This window comes from Panthera pardus, unplaced genomic scaffold (assembly GCF_024362965.1).
Source record: "Panthera pardus isolate Hobbes unplaced genomic scaffold, ASM2436296v1 HiC_scaffold_8, whole genome shotgun sequence".
NCBI lineage: Eukaryota > Metazoa > Chordata > Mammalia > Carnivora > Felidae > Panthera > Panthera pardus.
In genome coordinates this window covers 113863327-113881230 of record NW_026527013.1, presented here as the reverse complement: position 1 = coordinate 113881230, position 17904 = coordinate 113863327, and the positions used below count along the sequence as shown (strand labels likewise).

Genomic DNA, 17904 nt, shown 5'->3' with positions numbered 1-17904 from the left:
AGATGCTGAAGCAGAAGCTGTCAGCACAACCATTTTTGCTCATCTCCAAGGTTTCCTTTAAATGATTTCATGAGTTTTGAAGATACTTAAATACTTTTAAGCAGTTACAGTTTTATTTTTAAATTTTTTTTTTGTTTGTTTATTTATTTTTGAGACAGAGAGAGAGCATGAACGGGGGAGGGGCAGAGAGAGAGGGAGACACAGAATCGGAAGCAGGCTCCAGGCTCTGAGCCATCAGCCCAGAGCCCGATGCGGGGCTCGAACTCACGGACCCTGAGATCGTGACCTGAGTTGAAGTCGGACGCTTAACCGACTGAGCCACCCAGGCGCCCAAAGCAGTTACAGTTTTAACCAGAAGTTAATAAACTTCAGTAACTGCTGATACTAGCCTCTTGCCTAGCCTATTCCAATAGTTTAGTTTGCCTTTTTTTTTGTTTTGTTTTTTTAAGGAAGAGAAGAAAGCAAAAGTTAAAGTTACTGCGTCAAATAAATGGTTTGCTTGCACTGGCTTTTTCTTTCGACCTTGTGCGTAAATTCCCTTTTGGTTGTAATGTAGGCACTGATTTACCTTCTCTCAGAACATGAGTTTTAGGCTATGAATATCATCCCAGGCACTAATAGTCAATAGAACACGAGCAGTTTCTGAAAATATAATTCTGTATATTACGTTTAGTATTGTCTCAGTTCCCGTCTGACTGTTTTGCTTTTCTTCCTGTTTTGGGAAGTATGTTTCAAGTATAAGAGATTCTGTCTGGGCCATCACATACCCCAGCTTTCCTAACCAATGGCAAAAACTTCTTACATAAGAAATCCTCTCAGCCTTTCCTGGGCCCTTACAGAACTACAAACTCTTATATAAAATGCTGGACAGTTTTAGAGTGTTTGGAAAGAAAGTGGTGAGGAAAGATAGAGTGGCAGCAATTTTAGTAAAGAGGCAGGGGAGCTGGAATGTTGCCTTTCTTAAAGAAAAGACTGAAAACAACATTTCTGTTTACTTGGTCAGTGTCTGATTGAAGCAGCCCACCTCCTGTTTACAAGAGGAATGTGATAAGGCTGTGCATGCAAAATGACACTCTGTAACACGCCACATTTAACACGCTTTCATAGTGGATGACTTCCTGTCCATATTTCCTATACAGATATGATTTGCTCTGGAAATAACAGAAATGCCCAAGTCCTGTTGCACACCATTTCCTGAGTCCAACTTGGAATTTATGGTTATCAGTTTCATTACATAGTCTTAAGATTAGACCTTGAGTTTTATGCTGTCAGAAATTTCCTGGTACGACAGTTAGCAAGGTCAGGAGCTCATTTGGACTCAAAAGCTATAAACGAATCCGCATGTGATAAGCAGGTCAGAGCTGAAAGCTGTGGAAGGCATGGTGATCAGATTATCAGCCAAGAGTAATCTTATCTGGGACAGTTTAGCCACATTCAAGTCCAGAAAGGGTATAGATTTGGAAGAAGAAAGATAGGTATGTGTGCTGGGGGAAGACTCTTGTAAAGAATGCAGACATACCTGCTCAAGAATTTGAATGTTTTTTTCCAGGAGATGCTGATACTGCTGGTCTTAGGATCCCACTTTGCAAACCACTGAGCTAGGTAAGAGCGATGGCTCTCAAACATACATGCTAATAAAATCACCTGGGAGTTTAAGGGAATAAATGAACAATAAATGAACCCATAATCGTCCAAGTCTGTGGATTTTCTTTTCTTTTTGAAAAAAAAATTTTTTTTAATGTTTATTTATTATTGAGAAACAGAGACAGCATGAGCATGGGAGGGGCAGAGAGAGGGGGAGACACAGAATCTGAGGCAGGCTCCAGGCTCTGAGCTGTCAGCACAGAGCCTGATGCAGGGCTCAAACTCACAGACCGTGAGATCATGATCTGAGCTGAAGTCAGACGCTTAACCGACTGAGCCACCCAGGCACCCTTTTTCTTCTTTTTTTTTTTTAATGTTTGTTTATTTTTGAATGAGAGAGAGAGAGAAAGAACAGGCGTGGGGTGGGGACAGAGAGGGAAGGGGACAGAGGATCTGAAGCAGGCTCTGCCCTAACAGCAGACAGCCCAATGCTGGGCTCGAATTCACAAACCCAACTGTGTAATCATGACCTGACCCGAAGTTGGACACTCAACCAACTGAGCCACCCAGGGGTGCCCTAATTCTGGGGATTTTCTATCACAAATGTGATCTACCCTTACCACCAGCATGAATACTTGATTATTGCCAGTAAAAAAGATAAATCTGTAATAACTTTGGAAATTCCAAAGTCTGGAGACGATATCGATATCGATATATAGTTTTAATACAGAATATTTGTAGGGCAAAGTATTTAGAGAAATTTTACATTTCTGATCCCAAATTTTCCATTTAATTCTGCAAAATTTTCTATTATTGCTTGCCAGATGCTGAATAGGTTTAGCAAATAAATGAGATTATGGGCCTTACCTGAAGCAATAAAGTTTCCTTCATATTGGAATGAATAGTGATACTTTGAAATTCTTTTTTGAAATACTGGATAGTTGGTATTTTAGCTTGGACAAAATAGAAATTAAAACCCTGTTTTAAAAAATACTCTGGGGGCACCTGGGTGGCTCAGTTGGTTAAGTGCGTGATTTCCGCTTAGGTCACGATTTCACAGTTTGTGAGTTTTTGAGCCCCACATCGAGCTTTGTGCTGACAGCTCAGAGCCTGGAGCCTGCTTCAGATTCTGTGTCTTTCTCTCATGCTCATGCTCTGTCTCTCTCTCAAAAATACGTAAACATCATAAAAATTTTTTTAATGAAAAAAATCAAAATATCAAAACTAATGAAATGTCTTAAGACTTTTAGTCATTGAGGAATGAATTTAAAAGTTATGTTTTACAGATACATTTTTCCTGAACTCGTTATGTTGATATTTTATAATTATATTATTAATTATATTTATATTTTTAAAATGGTGTCTATATAATTGTGAAAAAAACCTTAGTTCTTTAAAAACTATGTCCCACAGTACTTTTGTTGGTACCACTAATTAGAAATGGATCATTACCATTTCCTTTTATAACACATAAGTTCTTAGAAAGGTAAGAGTTATTGGATAATCTGTTTTCATTTTCATCCATTTCTTGTCAGTCCCTAGTCATAGTTATATGTTCACAGGATAAATTATTAATAACATACATTTTGCAAAAACACTATGAAATATGGATTGCATTAATCGTATTTTGAGTTTATATAGCATCTCTAAGAAATCTCAAACGCTTTGAAAACATTGTTTGATTTATTTTCCCGGGACTGTGTTGGAGGAACAGATGGGTAACTGTCACAGCTGAAAGATTAAATGAGAGAATGCTTTGCAAAGATGAACTCAGCACAGGGATTGGTGCCCAGTCGGTGTTCATTTAGTTAGCTGCTGTGATGGATGCCACTATTACCATTGACTTTTTGGTAGAAGCATGGGCATTACAGTTTCACCTGATGTGTACTTTTTTGCACCCAATGTATAAAGGCATCGATTATTGGTCATTCGTGTCTTTTTCTCCATAGCCATTCAAATGGTTTTTATCAGAATGTATTTAAGCTGGCTGTGACAGCAGTATCTTGGCAAGCCAAGTCCGGAAGAAAGGATACCAGTTTGTAATTAAAGAAAACCTTCCAGAACGGCACCCAGTCACGGTTAGATGATGACTCTCCTGTAAGAGACTCAATTTTAGATCTTTTGTTCTGTAACAACTTGGAAATGTGATCTCTGAGGGTCTCAAATTTAGGGCTGTCTTCCTTTCTAGGTCAGGTCTTATCTCAATGAGATGGGACTTTCAAGATCCCAAGACATAGAGAGCAAGTGGAGACGTTATCTTGTTTAACTGTCACTTCATTCATTCATGATCAAAATTAATGCTAAGCGGTATTCAGATATTACCCACATTGCTTCCAGCTTTCTGCCAAAGGTAGATTCTTTGCTGGGCTATCCAGAATACCAAACTGGTACACTTCTTGGCTATAAAGGGTGCACTGAGGATTTGTCCAAAGCTGAGCTCTGTGGGGAGGGCAGAGCCACTACTTCAGAGCAGAGAAGTGTTTGAACTCTTTTTACAGAGAAAAAATTGTGGGTCATGGTCGATAAATAATCACAACTATTTCATGTCATTCGAAGCATGTGTGATGGCATTTAATCACAGATTTCCTACCTCGTGGAAGGTACTATAGACTAAGTTTTTAATCCTCTCATGGAAACATATAAAAAGCAAGCATAGATTTCTAGACAGATTCTTTTTTTAATTTTTAAATTTAATGTTTACTTAATTTTGAGAGAGAGAGAGCGAAAGCGAGCATGGGGGAGGGGCATAGAGAGACAGAGACAGAATCTGAAGAAGGCTCTAGGCTCTGAGTTGTCAGCCCAGAGCCCGACGTGGGGCTCAAATCCACGAACTGGGAGATGATGATCTGAGCCAAAGTTGGACGCTCAACTGACTGAGCCACCCAGGCGCTTGGAGACAGAGATTCTTAAAGAAATTTACAAACATGGCATCTCCTTTTCCTCTGTTGCAATATGTATACTATTGCTTCTGGGAAAGGACTCTCATTCTTGCAGTGCCAAGCTGAAACTCAGTGCTCACAAGTAACAATGAGTAGTAAGTAGACTCTTGAAAAATGTGGGTTTGAACTGTACAGTTTACTTATACATGGATTTTTAAAGATAAATACAGTACAGTACTGTGAGTGTATTTTCTCTTCCTACAATTTTCTTAACATTTTTTCTGTAGCTTACTTTATTGTAAGAATACAGCGTATAATACACATAACATACAAAATATGTATTAACAGTAGGCTATTAGTAGTTAAGTTTTGGGGGAGTCAAAAGTTACACATAGATTTTTGACTGTGGTGGGGCTTAATACCCCTAACCCCCTGGTTGTTCAAGGGTCAACTGTGAACAGAATGGAACCACAATCGGACAACAAACACACCACTATAGAATCAATTACTAAGTACTATTGAAGTGCATGGGCTTTTCCAGACAAAGGAAGAAAGTTTATGGGTTGACAATTGAAGACTTAAGGACTAGTTACAGCAAATCTCTAAAGCAAGAAGGCTCAGTTGTTTATAGTTTTCCAAATAAGAACTAGGTTACTTTAAGTGCTTTGCAAAATCTGACCTATGTCAAATTTATATTCCCTTTTGCAAAAGGGATATGATACAACCTACAATGAAAGGAAACAGATGAAAATAAGATCACTGTTTCATGGAAAGCAAATATACAAAAAAAAAAAAAAAAGTTCTAAGGGAATAAATTTCACTCTTGAGTTTCCTGGCAACCAAAGGGAAAAGGTAAAGAATAACGGAGAGAATGCTGAATTTGGAGGCATAAGGAATGGTTTTCAGTTTGGCAGTCTGCAGTTGTTATTTACTAGCAGGGTGACAGGGACCTTTCCCCTAATGTATCTTCTTAGATTCTGTCTCCTTATTTAAAAATGTGGATAACAAGAATCTGGAAGAATATTGGCAAGATTTAAGGAGATAGGGCATAATAAAAATGAAAGTGGCTATAATGAATAGCTTACCCAATAAATAGAAAACAAAACTTTTTAAAAAAATCAGACCAGATTTTATTGGTCTTTCTTCCCCCACAGTCTGGAACATGGAGAGCACATAAGACATGTTTGCTGAACCAGTGAAAGTAGGAAAAAGGGGGCAGTTCCCAGATGTTTTCTCCCCAAGCTTTAGCAATGTTTGACCAACTTCATTCCCTGCTTCAACCAAGAAAAGATGAATGTCAGATTCCCAAGCAGCCAAGAAGGGCTGCAGAAGGTCTCACGCATAGAGTGTTCCACTGTGAACTCAAGACCACAGTGCTAAACTGGTTCTCAATACTGCCCAGCAACCCTGCTAGGATTTGAGGACAACTTCATGCATCACCCTCCCCCAATACCTACTTTAAGCCTTCCACAATCTCCACCCACTTAATTCTTCACTCTTCATACCTAAACTTTAAGAATTCTTCCCTGACCTGTGCCAAATTAAGTCTCCCTGTTTTAAACCACCGTAGTACCACTTACCTTTTCCTTCCTGGCATCTATCATAGCTCCACATTTACTTTTATTTGCATCATTATAATTGAATTTATTATCACCATTATCGATGATATTTGAATTGTTAAATTATTAATCAAATTAATTGTGACATTACTGTTACACTTACCTGGATGAATATTGCATTTATGTCGTCATGCCCGTGGCTGGCTCCCGAAGCTCCGACAGAGCAGGGACCTGTTTTTTGTGCAATCTTGTGTTGCCAGGTCTAATACAGTGCCTGACACATACTACGTGCTCAGCCAGTATTCGTTAATCAGCTTTCTAACCTCCAGAAATCTCTAGTGGGGCTATAGGCCTACGTGTACAATGGTGTAGCAAAGGCTGTCTAAAGTTCCAGGGGATTTTGCAGCTCCCCAACCCGGAATGCCTGGTTTGCAAAGTGAACCCTGTAGAAAATGTTTGGGGAGGCGGCGGAACCCCGCCCCTTTGCAACAGCGAAACAAAACCAGCTCTGAAGTAGCTCTACAATGCTTTTCTGGAGCAGAGACACGGATTGCAACAGAGGCATGTGCTCCAGGGCAGGACCTGGAATAAGCCGTGCAAATATCCGGCGCGCGTAGCCGGGCGTGCCAGCTGGAGGCTGCGCCGGGACTGCCCCCTCATTTCTCCCGCGCGAAACCCGGCCGGACGGCTCCACTCCCTCCCGCCGCTGCAGGGGGGAGCCCGGCGCCCCCGCACCCGCAGCCGCCTGGGGCCGCGCCCGTCTGCTGCCTCCTCTCACGCCGCGGCCGAAGCGAAGTTCACCGGTCGCGAAAGTTTGGTCCGAGACTCGAGCCTCGCAGCCCAGCGCGGCGGCGCCGGGTGGGAGGCGCGGCGAGCTCCCCCGTCCCGGGCGCCGAGTGCGCCCCTCCCCGAGCCCGCCGGAGCTCCCGGCGCAGCGCGCGGGCTGCGCGGCCGCGGGTGTTCTGCTGGCGACGGGCCCGTGGCGAGCCAGGTTCCCGCGGCCGCGTGGTAGCAGGAGGCTGCAGCCCGCGTGGGAAGAATGGAGCTGGCGTCTCGCTCACAGGTGAGGGTCCCGCCGCTGCGCGGACGCATCACGGCCTGCCTGCCGTTTGCTCTCGGCTCTCCTCCCCGCCTCGGGGTGGAAACGTGGCCCTGGGCCACCGCGTTGTGGATCTGGCCAGCCTAGCCCCGCGAACGCCGGAGCGGGCGCGCCGTGCAGGTGTGCGCAGGGGGTCGTCGCTGTGCCGCCAGGACTGGAGAGGCTGGGCGTCCCCGCGCGTGCCGCTCGCCTCCCTCCCGGGTGGGTGCCCGGGGGTCGCAGGCCGGGCCGCTGGGGCCGAGAGCCTGAGGAGTGGACACGTTTCGAGGGAGGTGCAGGCGGGGGTGGAGAGGGGTGTGCGGGGCGCTTTCTGGTGCGCGCCTCCCACTTTCTCCGGGAATTGGCACAGAAATAAGGAAGTTTCAGGCAAGTGAGTTTTGTAGAAAACAGTCGAGGGTCCTGTTCAACTCGGATAATGGAGTGTAATTTACAAGGAATTGCTCTTGTATTTGTTCTAGAACTTTAGTAACTGTTTTCACGGAATAATTCGTAACCACTTGGAAGGGGAAATGGCAACGTCATGAGGCCAAGTTAAAAAACAAAAAGCCCCAAGATCACAAAGCGTAAACAGCAGGACCCAGTTATGAAGTATGGTCCTAACTAGGTTTTAAAAATCTCCATTAACACACACTTGAGAGTACCCCCAAATGTTTCTCTGGGTGGTGGGAATGTGAACGTGGCTTCAGTTTCCTGTTTTACTTCTTAAGAGCTTTCCCTTTCTAGTAACGAACGTACCTAGTATTTTCAGAGGTAAGTAATGCCAACTTTTTTGAAATGAACTAAAAATAAAACTTCTAGAAAGGGAAGGAAGCAGCTTGTGAGAGTTGGGGGAGGCTTTGTGTAACGGTTTTTTGTTTGTTTTGTGAGTGCCTTTGACTCACCATTTCCACTTTACCTTAGACTGGTGGTATTTTACCTCTTTACCTGGGTGCTGGGCCTTGGAGAGAGAGAGAGAGAGGCGGGGCTCCAGGCCTTGGCATTGGGAGACTGAAGCGACCCAGCAGCGCCCAGGCTGCCCGAGCAGTCAGTGGTGCCTGAGCGCAGGCTGCTGTCACCTGCCTGAGTCCTGGCGCAAATTAGAGGCAGAGCCACTAATGGTTGGTCCCTTTGGCCATTTAGTGATGTCTGCAAGGTTTCCTGCAAGTAGACATTTGAGAAAAAAAAATGTTGTTTATGAGAGGGTATTATTTTTAAATTTCCCCAGTGAGGGGAGGTATTAAAAGTAAGGAAAGGACAGACCTCAAGAGTAAGAAGGACTGAGATAAGGTTAGTTTTTTGCTTTTGTTTTATTTTTCACTGGCCTTGATGATATAATTAGTCTCTTGTGCTTCTAGGAGGCTTTACTTTCTCTAGGATCTCACCCTTTCTGGAAGGAGCCTTGAGCCCTAGGTGAATTTCATCAGAAAATTTATCTTGATAATATAGGATTATGGAAACCTGTTGTTCTGCCCTAACTACACTCCCACCACTTAGATCCATTTGGAAGTGAACATTTTATTGTCAGATAATGAGACTAATTTTTGGTAGCTCTAAAATGTTAAATAAACTATTTACCAGGTGGGGGTAATCCACAAATTATAATCTGACCTATTATGTACCAATTAGGACAAATTACTTTACGTAAGATGATCAGGTGTTTTTTTTTTTTTTTCTTTCCTAAAGACCTAATTGGCATCACAAACTAAGATGTGTGACGATTTTTCCAGTTGAAATGTTCCTGTTCGTCATAATTTAAACATGAGCAGATTATAGTCTCTTTAAATTAGTGGGGAAGTTCTATAGGGTGGGCAGGTGACTGTAGGTGAGAGCACTTAAAGAACATTTCAGGCACAGCAAGGTACTAAATTCGAGTGGCTCTACCCTGTCCCCAGCCTTGTGAATGAAGCAGTGTGATGAACTGCCTGACGTGGCATTAGAGCACAGTGTGCAGTGGCTTTTAGTGTCACATACACGGTAAATATAATTTCCATCTCTTGGAAAGGGCAGAGCTGGAAGGGGTTCCAGCAAAGCTGCTTACGGCCTGATGTTCTAAGACACTGATTTAAACTGAACTCCCTTCTACTTTCTGCTTTTTTGGCAACCTCACCACTGGGTTAGATTTGATGTTCTCTGACGGGGACCACACCTCCTATGGCTGAAGTCCTGATTGGGCCTATCACTGGGTCTTTATGTTTTTGTGTTGAATGACAGGAGTAGTGCCCCAGTAAAGGCAAGGGTGTGGTCCCTTCCTGAGAGCCCTCTGGAGTGCAGCTCAAACAGGAGCTGCAGGCTGGGACTGCCTAAGCTTCCTAGCAGAAGAACCCGGAGGTTGTGAATGTCAGTGTTGTCCTTTTACTCTCTTCTTGCTGTAGGGTACAGGTTGGACTCTTGGAGAAGGAAACGGAGCTAGATAGTCTCCTAGTCATGCATGCTGTGGAAGGGGTAAAGAGGAATTTCTCTGGTATTGACCTCATAGCTACAAAGTGTAGCCTTAGGATTCTCTGACTCAACATATGTGCCCAGAGCTTCAGAAGCTGCTCACAGAGAGGGATTGTTGTGACTTCTTGGAAGGACCCCATAACGATTGGCCATTTTAATAGTCCCATATTTAAAAGGCCACTTGTTTTTTGTTTGTTTTGATGTACTTCTGACCATCCCATCTGTAGAACGGAATTCTCATTGATGAGGAGAAATGTCAGCGATCACAGCCATTCTGATCTGGTCAGGTACAAAGAGCAGAAATCCATGAGATAATTCTGTGACTTAAAACAGTGAATATGATCGTAAATTAATGAAAAAGGTCAATAAAGCCATTCAAATAGAATAGTCTAGACATGTTCATCTTAAACTGTTGTTGAGACTTCTGTTTTACTCTTCAGCACTTTCTCTGACCTACAGTTTAGAATTTTTTGTCTCTAAGATAGAATTTGGTTTTTCCAAAGATCTAGATTTATTCACCAAAGTGGAACTGATACACGCTGGTGGAGGAGGGCTAGAGAGAAGAAAATATCAGTAGGACCATTTTCTTTTCTTCTTGGAAAGCAGTGGTTTCTGAATTTATTTTATTTTTTAAGTTTTTATTAATTCCACTATAGTTAACATACAGCGTTATATTCATTTCATGTGTACAGGATTGTGATTCAACAATTCTGTACATTATTCAGCACTCATGATAAGTATACTAATCCCCTTCACCTGTTTCACCCATCCCTCCCCCATCTCCCCTCTGGTAACCATCAGTTCTCTTTTTGAATGTTTTTAAACAGGACCATGCAGAAACATATTTGAAGTATAGCTGAAGTTAATGCGCAGAATACTTTGTCTTTAACAGTGCTAAATGCACCATCTGTATGCGGTGCAAAACATTGTAGAGTCTCACAGTTGGGGGCCAGGGTTTGTGTTCAGGTAGCTCATGACTTGTTTTCTTCCTAATCATCAGCTGATGACAGAGGGCTCCCTGGCTGGGTTAGTCCTATCAGATGTTCTTTGAGCACTTATTATGTGTTTAGTGCCAAGGTCGCTCTGGAACTCCTGGACTCTTCTGCCTTTGTCAGAACTCAGCTGGCTTCAGGGCCTTGGTTTTGGGGATGGGAGAAGACCTTAGGAATCACCCTTTCCCACCTCCACTCCCCCCTTGGAAACTATCATTGCCTTTTATCAGATTGAATCTTCACTGAAGTTCAGTGAAGTGGCTTGTATTATCTGGATTTTAAAGATACGGGGAACTGGAGTGATTTGCTCTGGGCAACCCAGCCAGGCAGGAGGCTGGATTCTGTCCTCACTCTTGCCACTGGACTCCGAGATCCATCTTGGCAGGTGACACAGCTTTCACTGAAATAATGTTATGAGGATAGACATCTTTGTCCAGCTTACAGTGCCATTGAGTTACTCAAGGATGTGCTAATATGTATAATGTATTGTGTAAATATGAGGGGTGGTGAGCACTTTTGAGTTTTCTCATTCCTTTGCTCTTCCCTTTAACTCCAAGGGCTGGGGCATTAGCAGCTGCTCTGGTTCTTCTTTTTCTTTTCTTTTTTTAAGTTTATTTATTTATTTTGAGAGACAGAGGCAGAGAGAGAGAGAGATGGAGAGAGAGAGAATCCCAGGCAGGCCCCCTGCACTGTCAGCAGTGTGGAGCCTGATGTGGGTTTCAACTCACCAACCACGAGATCATGCCCTGAACCAAAATCAAGAGTCAGATGTTTAACCCACTGAGTCACCCAGGCCATGGGTCTGGTTCTTTTTTAGCAGCTGGCCAGATTAGGCTTTGGACCAGATTCTTTAGGTATAGTGTGTAAAAACGTGGGAATATGAGTAAGATCCACAAAGCTCTTATATAGGAGTGGTACTTAGATGAATTTTTGTACAAGTAATAACATGTTCATAAAAGCTGAAATAAAAACAAACTTGGAACTACTGCTCTACCTTTCCTATTCTCTGGGTGTAATTTTTCTAGATATTTCCCATCTGGTGTTTGCCTGTGTTTAGTCACCATTTTTGCCTAATTTTGTAGTATGATTGCCATTTAAATTCTGCTTTCTTTAGCACTGTCCGTGCTATTTCTGGGGAGCTTGGAGGTCTTTGCAGTTTTCGTTTTTAATGACTGCAGTGTTTCATTGAAGTGTGTATTTTATGTATTTTTCTGTTGAAAAATTTTTCTTTATTAAAAGAAGAAACTTTGCAATACCACAGCGGTGGTGCATACCTAAGCCTTGTGTTAGAGTCCACGCTGTTGTTGGTTTTTTTTTTTTTTTTTTTTAGTTTTATTTATTTTGAAAGCAAGAAAGCATGAGTGGGGGAGGGGCAGAGAGAGGAGAGAGAGAATCCCAAGCAGGCTCCACACCATCCACATAAAGCCTGAAGTGGGGCTCAAATCCACAAACAGGAACAACATGACCTGAGTGAAGTCAGATGCTCAACCAGCTGGGCCACCCAGGAACCTGAGTCCATGCTGGTTTTTTTTTCTTTCTTTCTTTCTTTTTTTTTTTTTTTTTTTTAAATGTTTGTTGTTGAGAGAGACAGAGTGCAAATGGGGGAGGGGCAGAGAGAGAGGGAGACAGAATCGAACTGGAGTTCCAACTCAAAAACTGTGCAATCCTGACCTGAGCCCATGGAGGCTTAACTGACTGGGCCACCGAGGTGCCCCCATGCTGTTTTTAATTACCGTTTCTTTATCATGTACTTACTGCCTCCTGAAAGGAATGTGCCTGATTTGCAGTGGATGGGAGTTTCCAACAAGTTTTCCTAAGGCATTGCCCCCTTTATTACTAGCCAAGAGAAAGCCAGTGTGTTGGCTCAGGTTGGAACCAGGGCTCATGATAATTAGATGGAAACATTGTTTTCTTCCTGAATGTAGAGCACCTCCCCTATGTTTTTAGTTTGGGAGACTGCAGAGAGTAGTGGTAGAGGTCTGTTCCTCACCACCTAGGAAACCAAGAAGATCCGAGAATGTGCTAATGGATGACCGCCTCAGTGCCTGTGGACTGGGCTGTGCTGGAGTTTGTGCAGGTCAGTCATGTTGATGTGGAAGGACAGGGATACCCTGCTCTGAGCCCCTTGCCTCTGTGGCACCGGACCATTTTTAAAAAGAGTTGCCCTCTTTTGTTTTGTTTATTTCAGTTATAAATCCTCTCCTAGGTGTCTGAAAGTGTTTACTGAAGGTTGGATGTCCAAAGGTAAAACAGTGGCTCCATAATAAGGGGTTTCTAAGAGCTAATAAAAATGTATTTCTGGATCTGGCTGCACCCATACAAACTGGGTGCAGTTTGTAAAACTTTACCAGACGGTACACTTAAGGTATATGCACTTTATGTCACTTAAAATGTTTAAAAATAGCCACCCAGGTGTGTGGGTGATAACTTCCCAGGTGTCTTGTGCCCCGCTGGTCGTACTGATGTCCTCAGCACTGGGTGTAGTCCAGGGATCCCTTCCCCCAGACCCCAGGCCCTACATAGCAGCCGCACAGCTGTGTGGGCAGCCCCCCATCTTTAAACCTCTGCTGCAGGAGGGTCCTATGTACTTAGAGAGTGCCTTGCAGTTATGATTGAGCTCTGGCGTCCAGGTCTTTTGGCACAGAGCCTGGCGTGGCAGGCCTCTTCCTCTGTCAGGAGGGCCTTAGGATTTACCCCCGGGTAGTGGCTGCTGACCCTGCATCACGTGGCAGGCCGAAATGGTAATTATCCTGATGTGTGAAGGGTCTGGCATATAGCAGGGGTTAAATATTTGTTGAATTGTACAAAAAAAAAACAACAAAAAACCCTGATGGTTTAGAGCTGCCACTGTGTAGGGAGTGGAAGTAAGAGTTATGACAGACTGGAACGTCCTTTAGCAGGGCTTCTCAAATGTTTCTGTTGCACTAAAAGCGGAGAGGCCCAGAGGCCTGCCCCAGAGGCCTGGAGGTATAGCAGCCAGCCTTGTCTGTGCAGGGGATTTTTTCATCCATCTTCAGTTTTACCCAGTTTTATTTTTAAGTTAGGCCTGTTTTGCATTATGTTCCATATACATATATATAAAGCTTATTTATTTTGAGAGAGAGAACATGAGCAGGGGAAGGGCAGAGAGAGAGGGAGACAAGATCCCAAGCAGGCTCTGTGCTGTCAGCGCAGGGCTCAGCTCGGGGCTCCATCTCCTGAACCATGAGATTGTGACCTGACTGGAAATCAAGAGTCGCACGAAATTAACTGAAATTAACTGAGCCACTCAGGCGCCCCTCCATAATATATTTTTATTTATTTTAACACGGAAAGGATATTTAAGATTACTCTCCTGGGAAGAAAATTCCCTTCCCCTGCCCCACCTGTGGTGGTGAAAGCCTCCCAGCCCTCCCTGAGTTCATGAGTTTGACAAGCAGGGTGAGTGTAAAATTTAGAGCATACCGGTAACAAATCCTGAAATAGAAAAGATACCTCCCTGCCCGTTCCCCCACCCCATAATATCTTTTTATTTAAAGCTCCATGACTCGGAGGGTAATTAAATGGAAAACAAAACAAAACACTTCAGTTGATACTGATATAAATGCCTAAGCATATATTTTTTTTAATGCAAAATGTCTAATGCCTCTATTTTGTTCTCCATTAGCACTGGCTTAAAATGGAAAGTTAAGAAAAATAAAAGTGCCTTTAAAATTACTGCTTATTCTTAATTCTCTCTTTTATTTTTTTTCCTGACAGTTGGTCCCAGGCATTTTTTATTGGGGGATTTTTTTAATTAAAATAATTGAAGGCAGCGGGGGGCCTTGTGGTGGGGGGCTCTTACAAAACACTGCCCTTAATGGACTTCAAACAAAGCCTCCATCATTTTGTTTTCCCGCAAGGCCAGCTTCAACATCTCACTGAAAAGAGCCCCTAATCCTCAGGCCAACCTTCATTGTTACTAGTGTATCCTCTTCCTCCCCGGCTGTGGTTGGGACCAGAAAGGACGCGCTCCTAGGGAGTGTGTGCATTCACTGTGGCACAAGGTCAGGAGCTAAGTAGTGTCAGCAGCCCATAGGCGGCGTCTCAAAGATTGGGCGCATTCCCCTTCCCACTCTGCCAGCAGGGCCGATGTGTGTCAAGAGGACCCCTGTGTTAAGGCTTTCAGGGCTGGGCTGTGGGACGAAGATCCCTCCCCCACGCCCCTGTCACTGTCAGGGTCTGTTCCCTGCTTGTTTGGAGTGAGTGTGGGGTCACCTGCCTCCTCCAGGCAGTCACCTCCTGCCTGGCTGTTCTCCACGCTCTTGCTTCCCCGTCGGTCTGCCTTCAGGCTGACTCTGCCCTGCAGTTGTGGGGGCTGCCACCAGTGGTCCTTCCTGACCGTACCCCTCACCGCTGGGTCATTTGCCCTCCTGGACTTATTTCCCGGGTAGTCCTATTTCTCTCACCACATTGAAACAGCTTGAAGATTGTTTCCCCCTACGGTACATGACTCACCCTTCATGGGACTCCTTAGCATGATACCGTGCTGACATGCTCTTGAGTAATACACGGGGCAGTAATACACCCTTTAGTAACTTTTGGTAACGAACGTGGACCCAGCCAGCATCTTCACAGAATGCTGCTCGGCCATAGTTGGGAGGCCATCAGGGCTCTGTACAATTGATCAGGTTCCTTCCTTCTGGATAAAGGAGAGGGATGCATTTTCCTGGCTCTCCTAACAGGCAAGACTATTTGACCTGCTTTGGCCCATCAAATGTGAGAAGGGTTGTGTGTCACTTCTGGGTGGAATTTTCTAAATGCCAGTGCGTCATTTGCCACGTCTCCTTCCCTCTGCTTCTGCATCTGCCAGCGTTCCAGGTAGCGGTAGCTGTGTCAGCCCAGGTCCCGTGTGAGGACAGTGCGGAAGAGTGTGGAATGGTGTACCTGGCTTCCCCGGGATGAACGTGTCATCAACAGGAGAGAAGCCATTTTTTGTTTCAACCCTTTAAGACTTCGTATTGTTTCTTACTGCTTGGTAACCCGGCATGTTCTGACACACAAAGGCTCTCCTATCTTAGCTGTTGGATTTGCTCTGTGGTGTTCATCAGAGTGAACTGGGGTTGTCGTGGTAATAGAAATACCTGGGCTTCTTTTCAATTGTTAGTTTAACGGGCTGAGGTGGGTGCTCCTGGTATTAAGGGGTTTGGAGTGCAGGGACAGTATAAGTGCCCTGTGGTGGGCAGGAGAGCCCAGTGGAAGCCATAGTCATTCTGTCCAGAACGCCCGTAGCACCTTGTTGAAAAACACTTGAGAGCAGACTTGTCCAGTGTGATAACTGGTCTTGTAGAGTCTAGTGAAATCTTGACATTGGCTTCATATTTCCAGTCTGCTGACTTTTCTGGAAAAGGAAATGAACCAGCTCTTCCCAAGTGGTTTGGCTGCTTCCCTCCCGGGACCTCTGCCAAAACTCCATTTCCTCTGTTACCCGATGGCTCCTCTAAGCCCTCGCACATACGTGTCTGTAAGTTTCTCTTCACTTGTAATTTCTTTCTTCAAAATAATGTTGGTGATTTTTTTTTTTTTTTGCCTATTATTTCATTGTGGTAAAGTATGCATTAGCATAGCATTGACTATTTCAGCCATTTTTAAGTGTATAATTCGTTGGCCAGAAACACATTGTTGTACAGCCATCACCACTGTCCATCTCCAGAGCTTGTTCATGATCCTAAACTGAAACTCTGTGCCCATTGAACGCTGACTCCCCATTCTCACCCTCCCCCTTGTCCCACCACCATTGGTAACCTTTCTACTTTTCTGTCTCTATGAATTTGACTGTGCTAGGTACCACAAGTAAGTGGAATCATAGATACTTGTCTTGTTGGGTCTTATTTCACTCAACATAATGTTTTCAGTTCATCCATGCTGTATGTCAGAATTTCATTCCTGTTTAAGGCTGAGTAATAATACTTTGCATGTGTATACCGTATTTTGTTTATTCATTCACCCATCTGTGACGGTTGGGCTGTTTCCACCATTTGGCTGTTGTGATTAATGCTACTATAAACATTGGTATAAAATAACTGTTTGAGTCTCTGATTTCACTATTTTTCATACAAAGACCAAAAGTGGGATTACTGGGTTATATGGTAATTCAGTGTCGGAGGTTTTGAAAAGCTACCATATTTTTGCCATAGAAGCTGCATTGCTTCACCTCCTCACCAACATTGCACATAAGTTCCACTTTCTCTACGTATATATCAACACTTAATTTCTGCTTTTTTCAAGTAACAGCCATCCTAATGGATGTGATGTGGCGTCTCATGGTGGTTTTGGTTTGTATTTCCCTAATGGTTAGTGTTTTGAAGCATCTTTTCCCATGCTTCCTGGCCATCAGCTTGTTTTTGGAGAAATATCTTTTTAAGTCCTTTGCTCTTTTAAATTGGGTTTTGCTGTTGTCTTTCAGCTATAGGAGTTTTCTTTGTATTCTGGATATTAATCCCTTATCAGATACATGATTTGCAAATACTTTCTCCCGTTCTTTAGGTTACCCTTTTCAATCTCTTGATAGTGTCTTTCGATGTATAGAAGTTTTTTATTTTGCCAAAGTGCAGTTTATCTACTTTTTTTTTTCCTGTTGTTGCCTCTACCTTTGGTGTCACATACATGAAATCCAAGTCCAATGTCATGAACCTTTTCCTTTATATTTCCTGCTAAGTTTTAGAGTTTTAGCTCCTACTTTTTAGGTCTTGGACACATTTGGGTTTTTTTGTAGGTTGTTGTGTTAAGATAGGGATCCAGCTTCATTCTTTTGGGTGTGGATATCCAGTTTTCCCAGCGTCATTTCTTGAGAAGATTCTCCTTTCTCCATTGAATAGTCTTGGTACTTTGTCAAAAATCATTTGACCACCATATATGTGAAGGTTTATTTCTGGGCTGTCTGTTCTATTGCACTGTCTTTATGCTAGGACCACACTGTTTGGATAAGTGTAACTTTGTAGTGAGTACTGAAATCAGTAAGTGTAAGTCCTCTAACATGGTTCTGTTTTTGTATGTATGTTAGGTATTTTTTAAGGATTTTAAGTAATCTCTACACTGAATGTGGGGCTCTAATTTACAACCCCTAGATCAAGAGTCGCATGCTCCAGTGACTGAGCCCACTAGGGGCCTTTGGTTCTTCTTTTTAAAGATTTGTTTTGGTTATTCCGAGTCCCTTGAGATTCCACATGAGTTTTAGGAGGGGCTTTCTCCTGCAAACAAATATTGCTGGGATTTGATAGAACTGCATTGCATCCGTAGATAGCCTTGGGTAGTATTGTCACCTTCACAGTATTAAGTGTTCCAATCCATGAATGTGTGATGTTTTTTCATCTGTTTCTGCCTTCTTTAATTTGTCTCAGTGATGTTTTTCACTG

The 17904-nt window shown here is 43.4% G+C and overlaps 1 protein-coding gene across 3 annotated transcripts in view; it reads left to right on the top strand.

The window, feature by feature from the left end:
* The first annotated feature begins 6739 nt into the window (after positions 1 to 6739).
* Positions 6740 to 17904, top strand: part of CDCA7L (cell division cycle associated 7 like) — a 37551-nt gene continuing 26386 nt past the window's right edge. The window contains exon 1 of one of the 3 annotated variants that reach the window (XM_019443573.2): positions 6740 to 7085. In XM_019443573.2, coding sequence (XP_019299118.2) covers positions 7062 to 7085 — 24 coding nt within the window. In that variant the 5' untranslated portion in view covers positions 6740 to 7061. The remainder of the gene's footprint in view (positions 7086 to 17904) is intronic. The other 2 variants (XM_019443572.2, XM_019443574.2) reach the window with 2 other exon arrangements.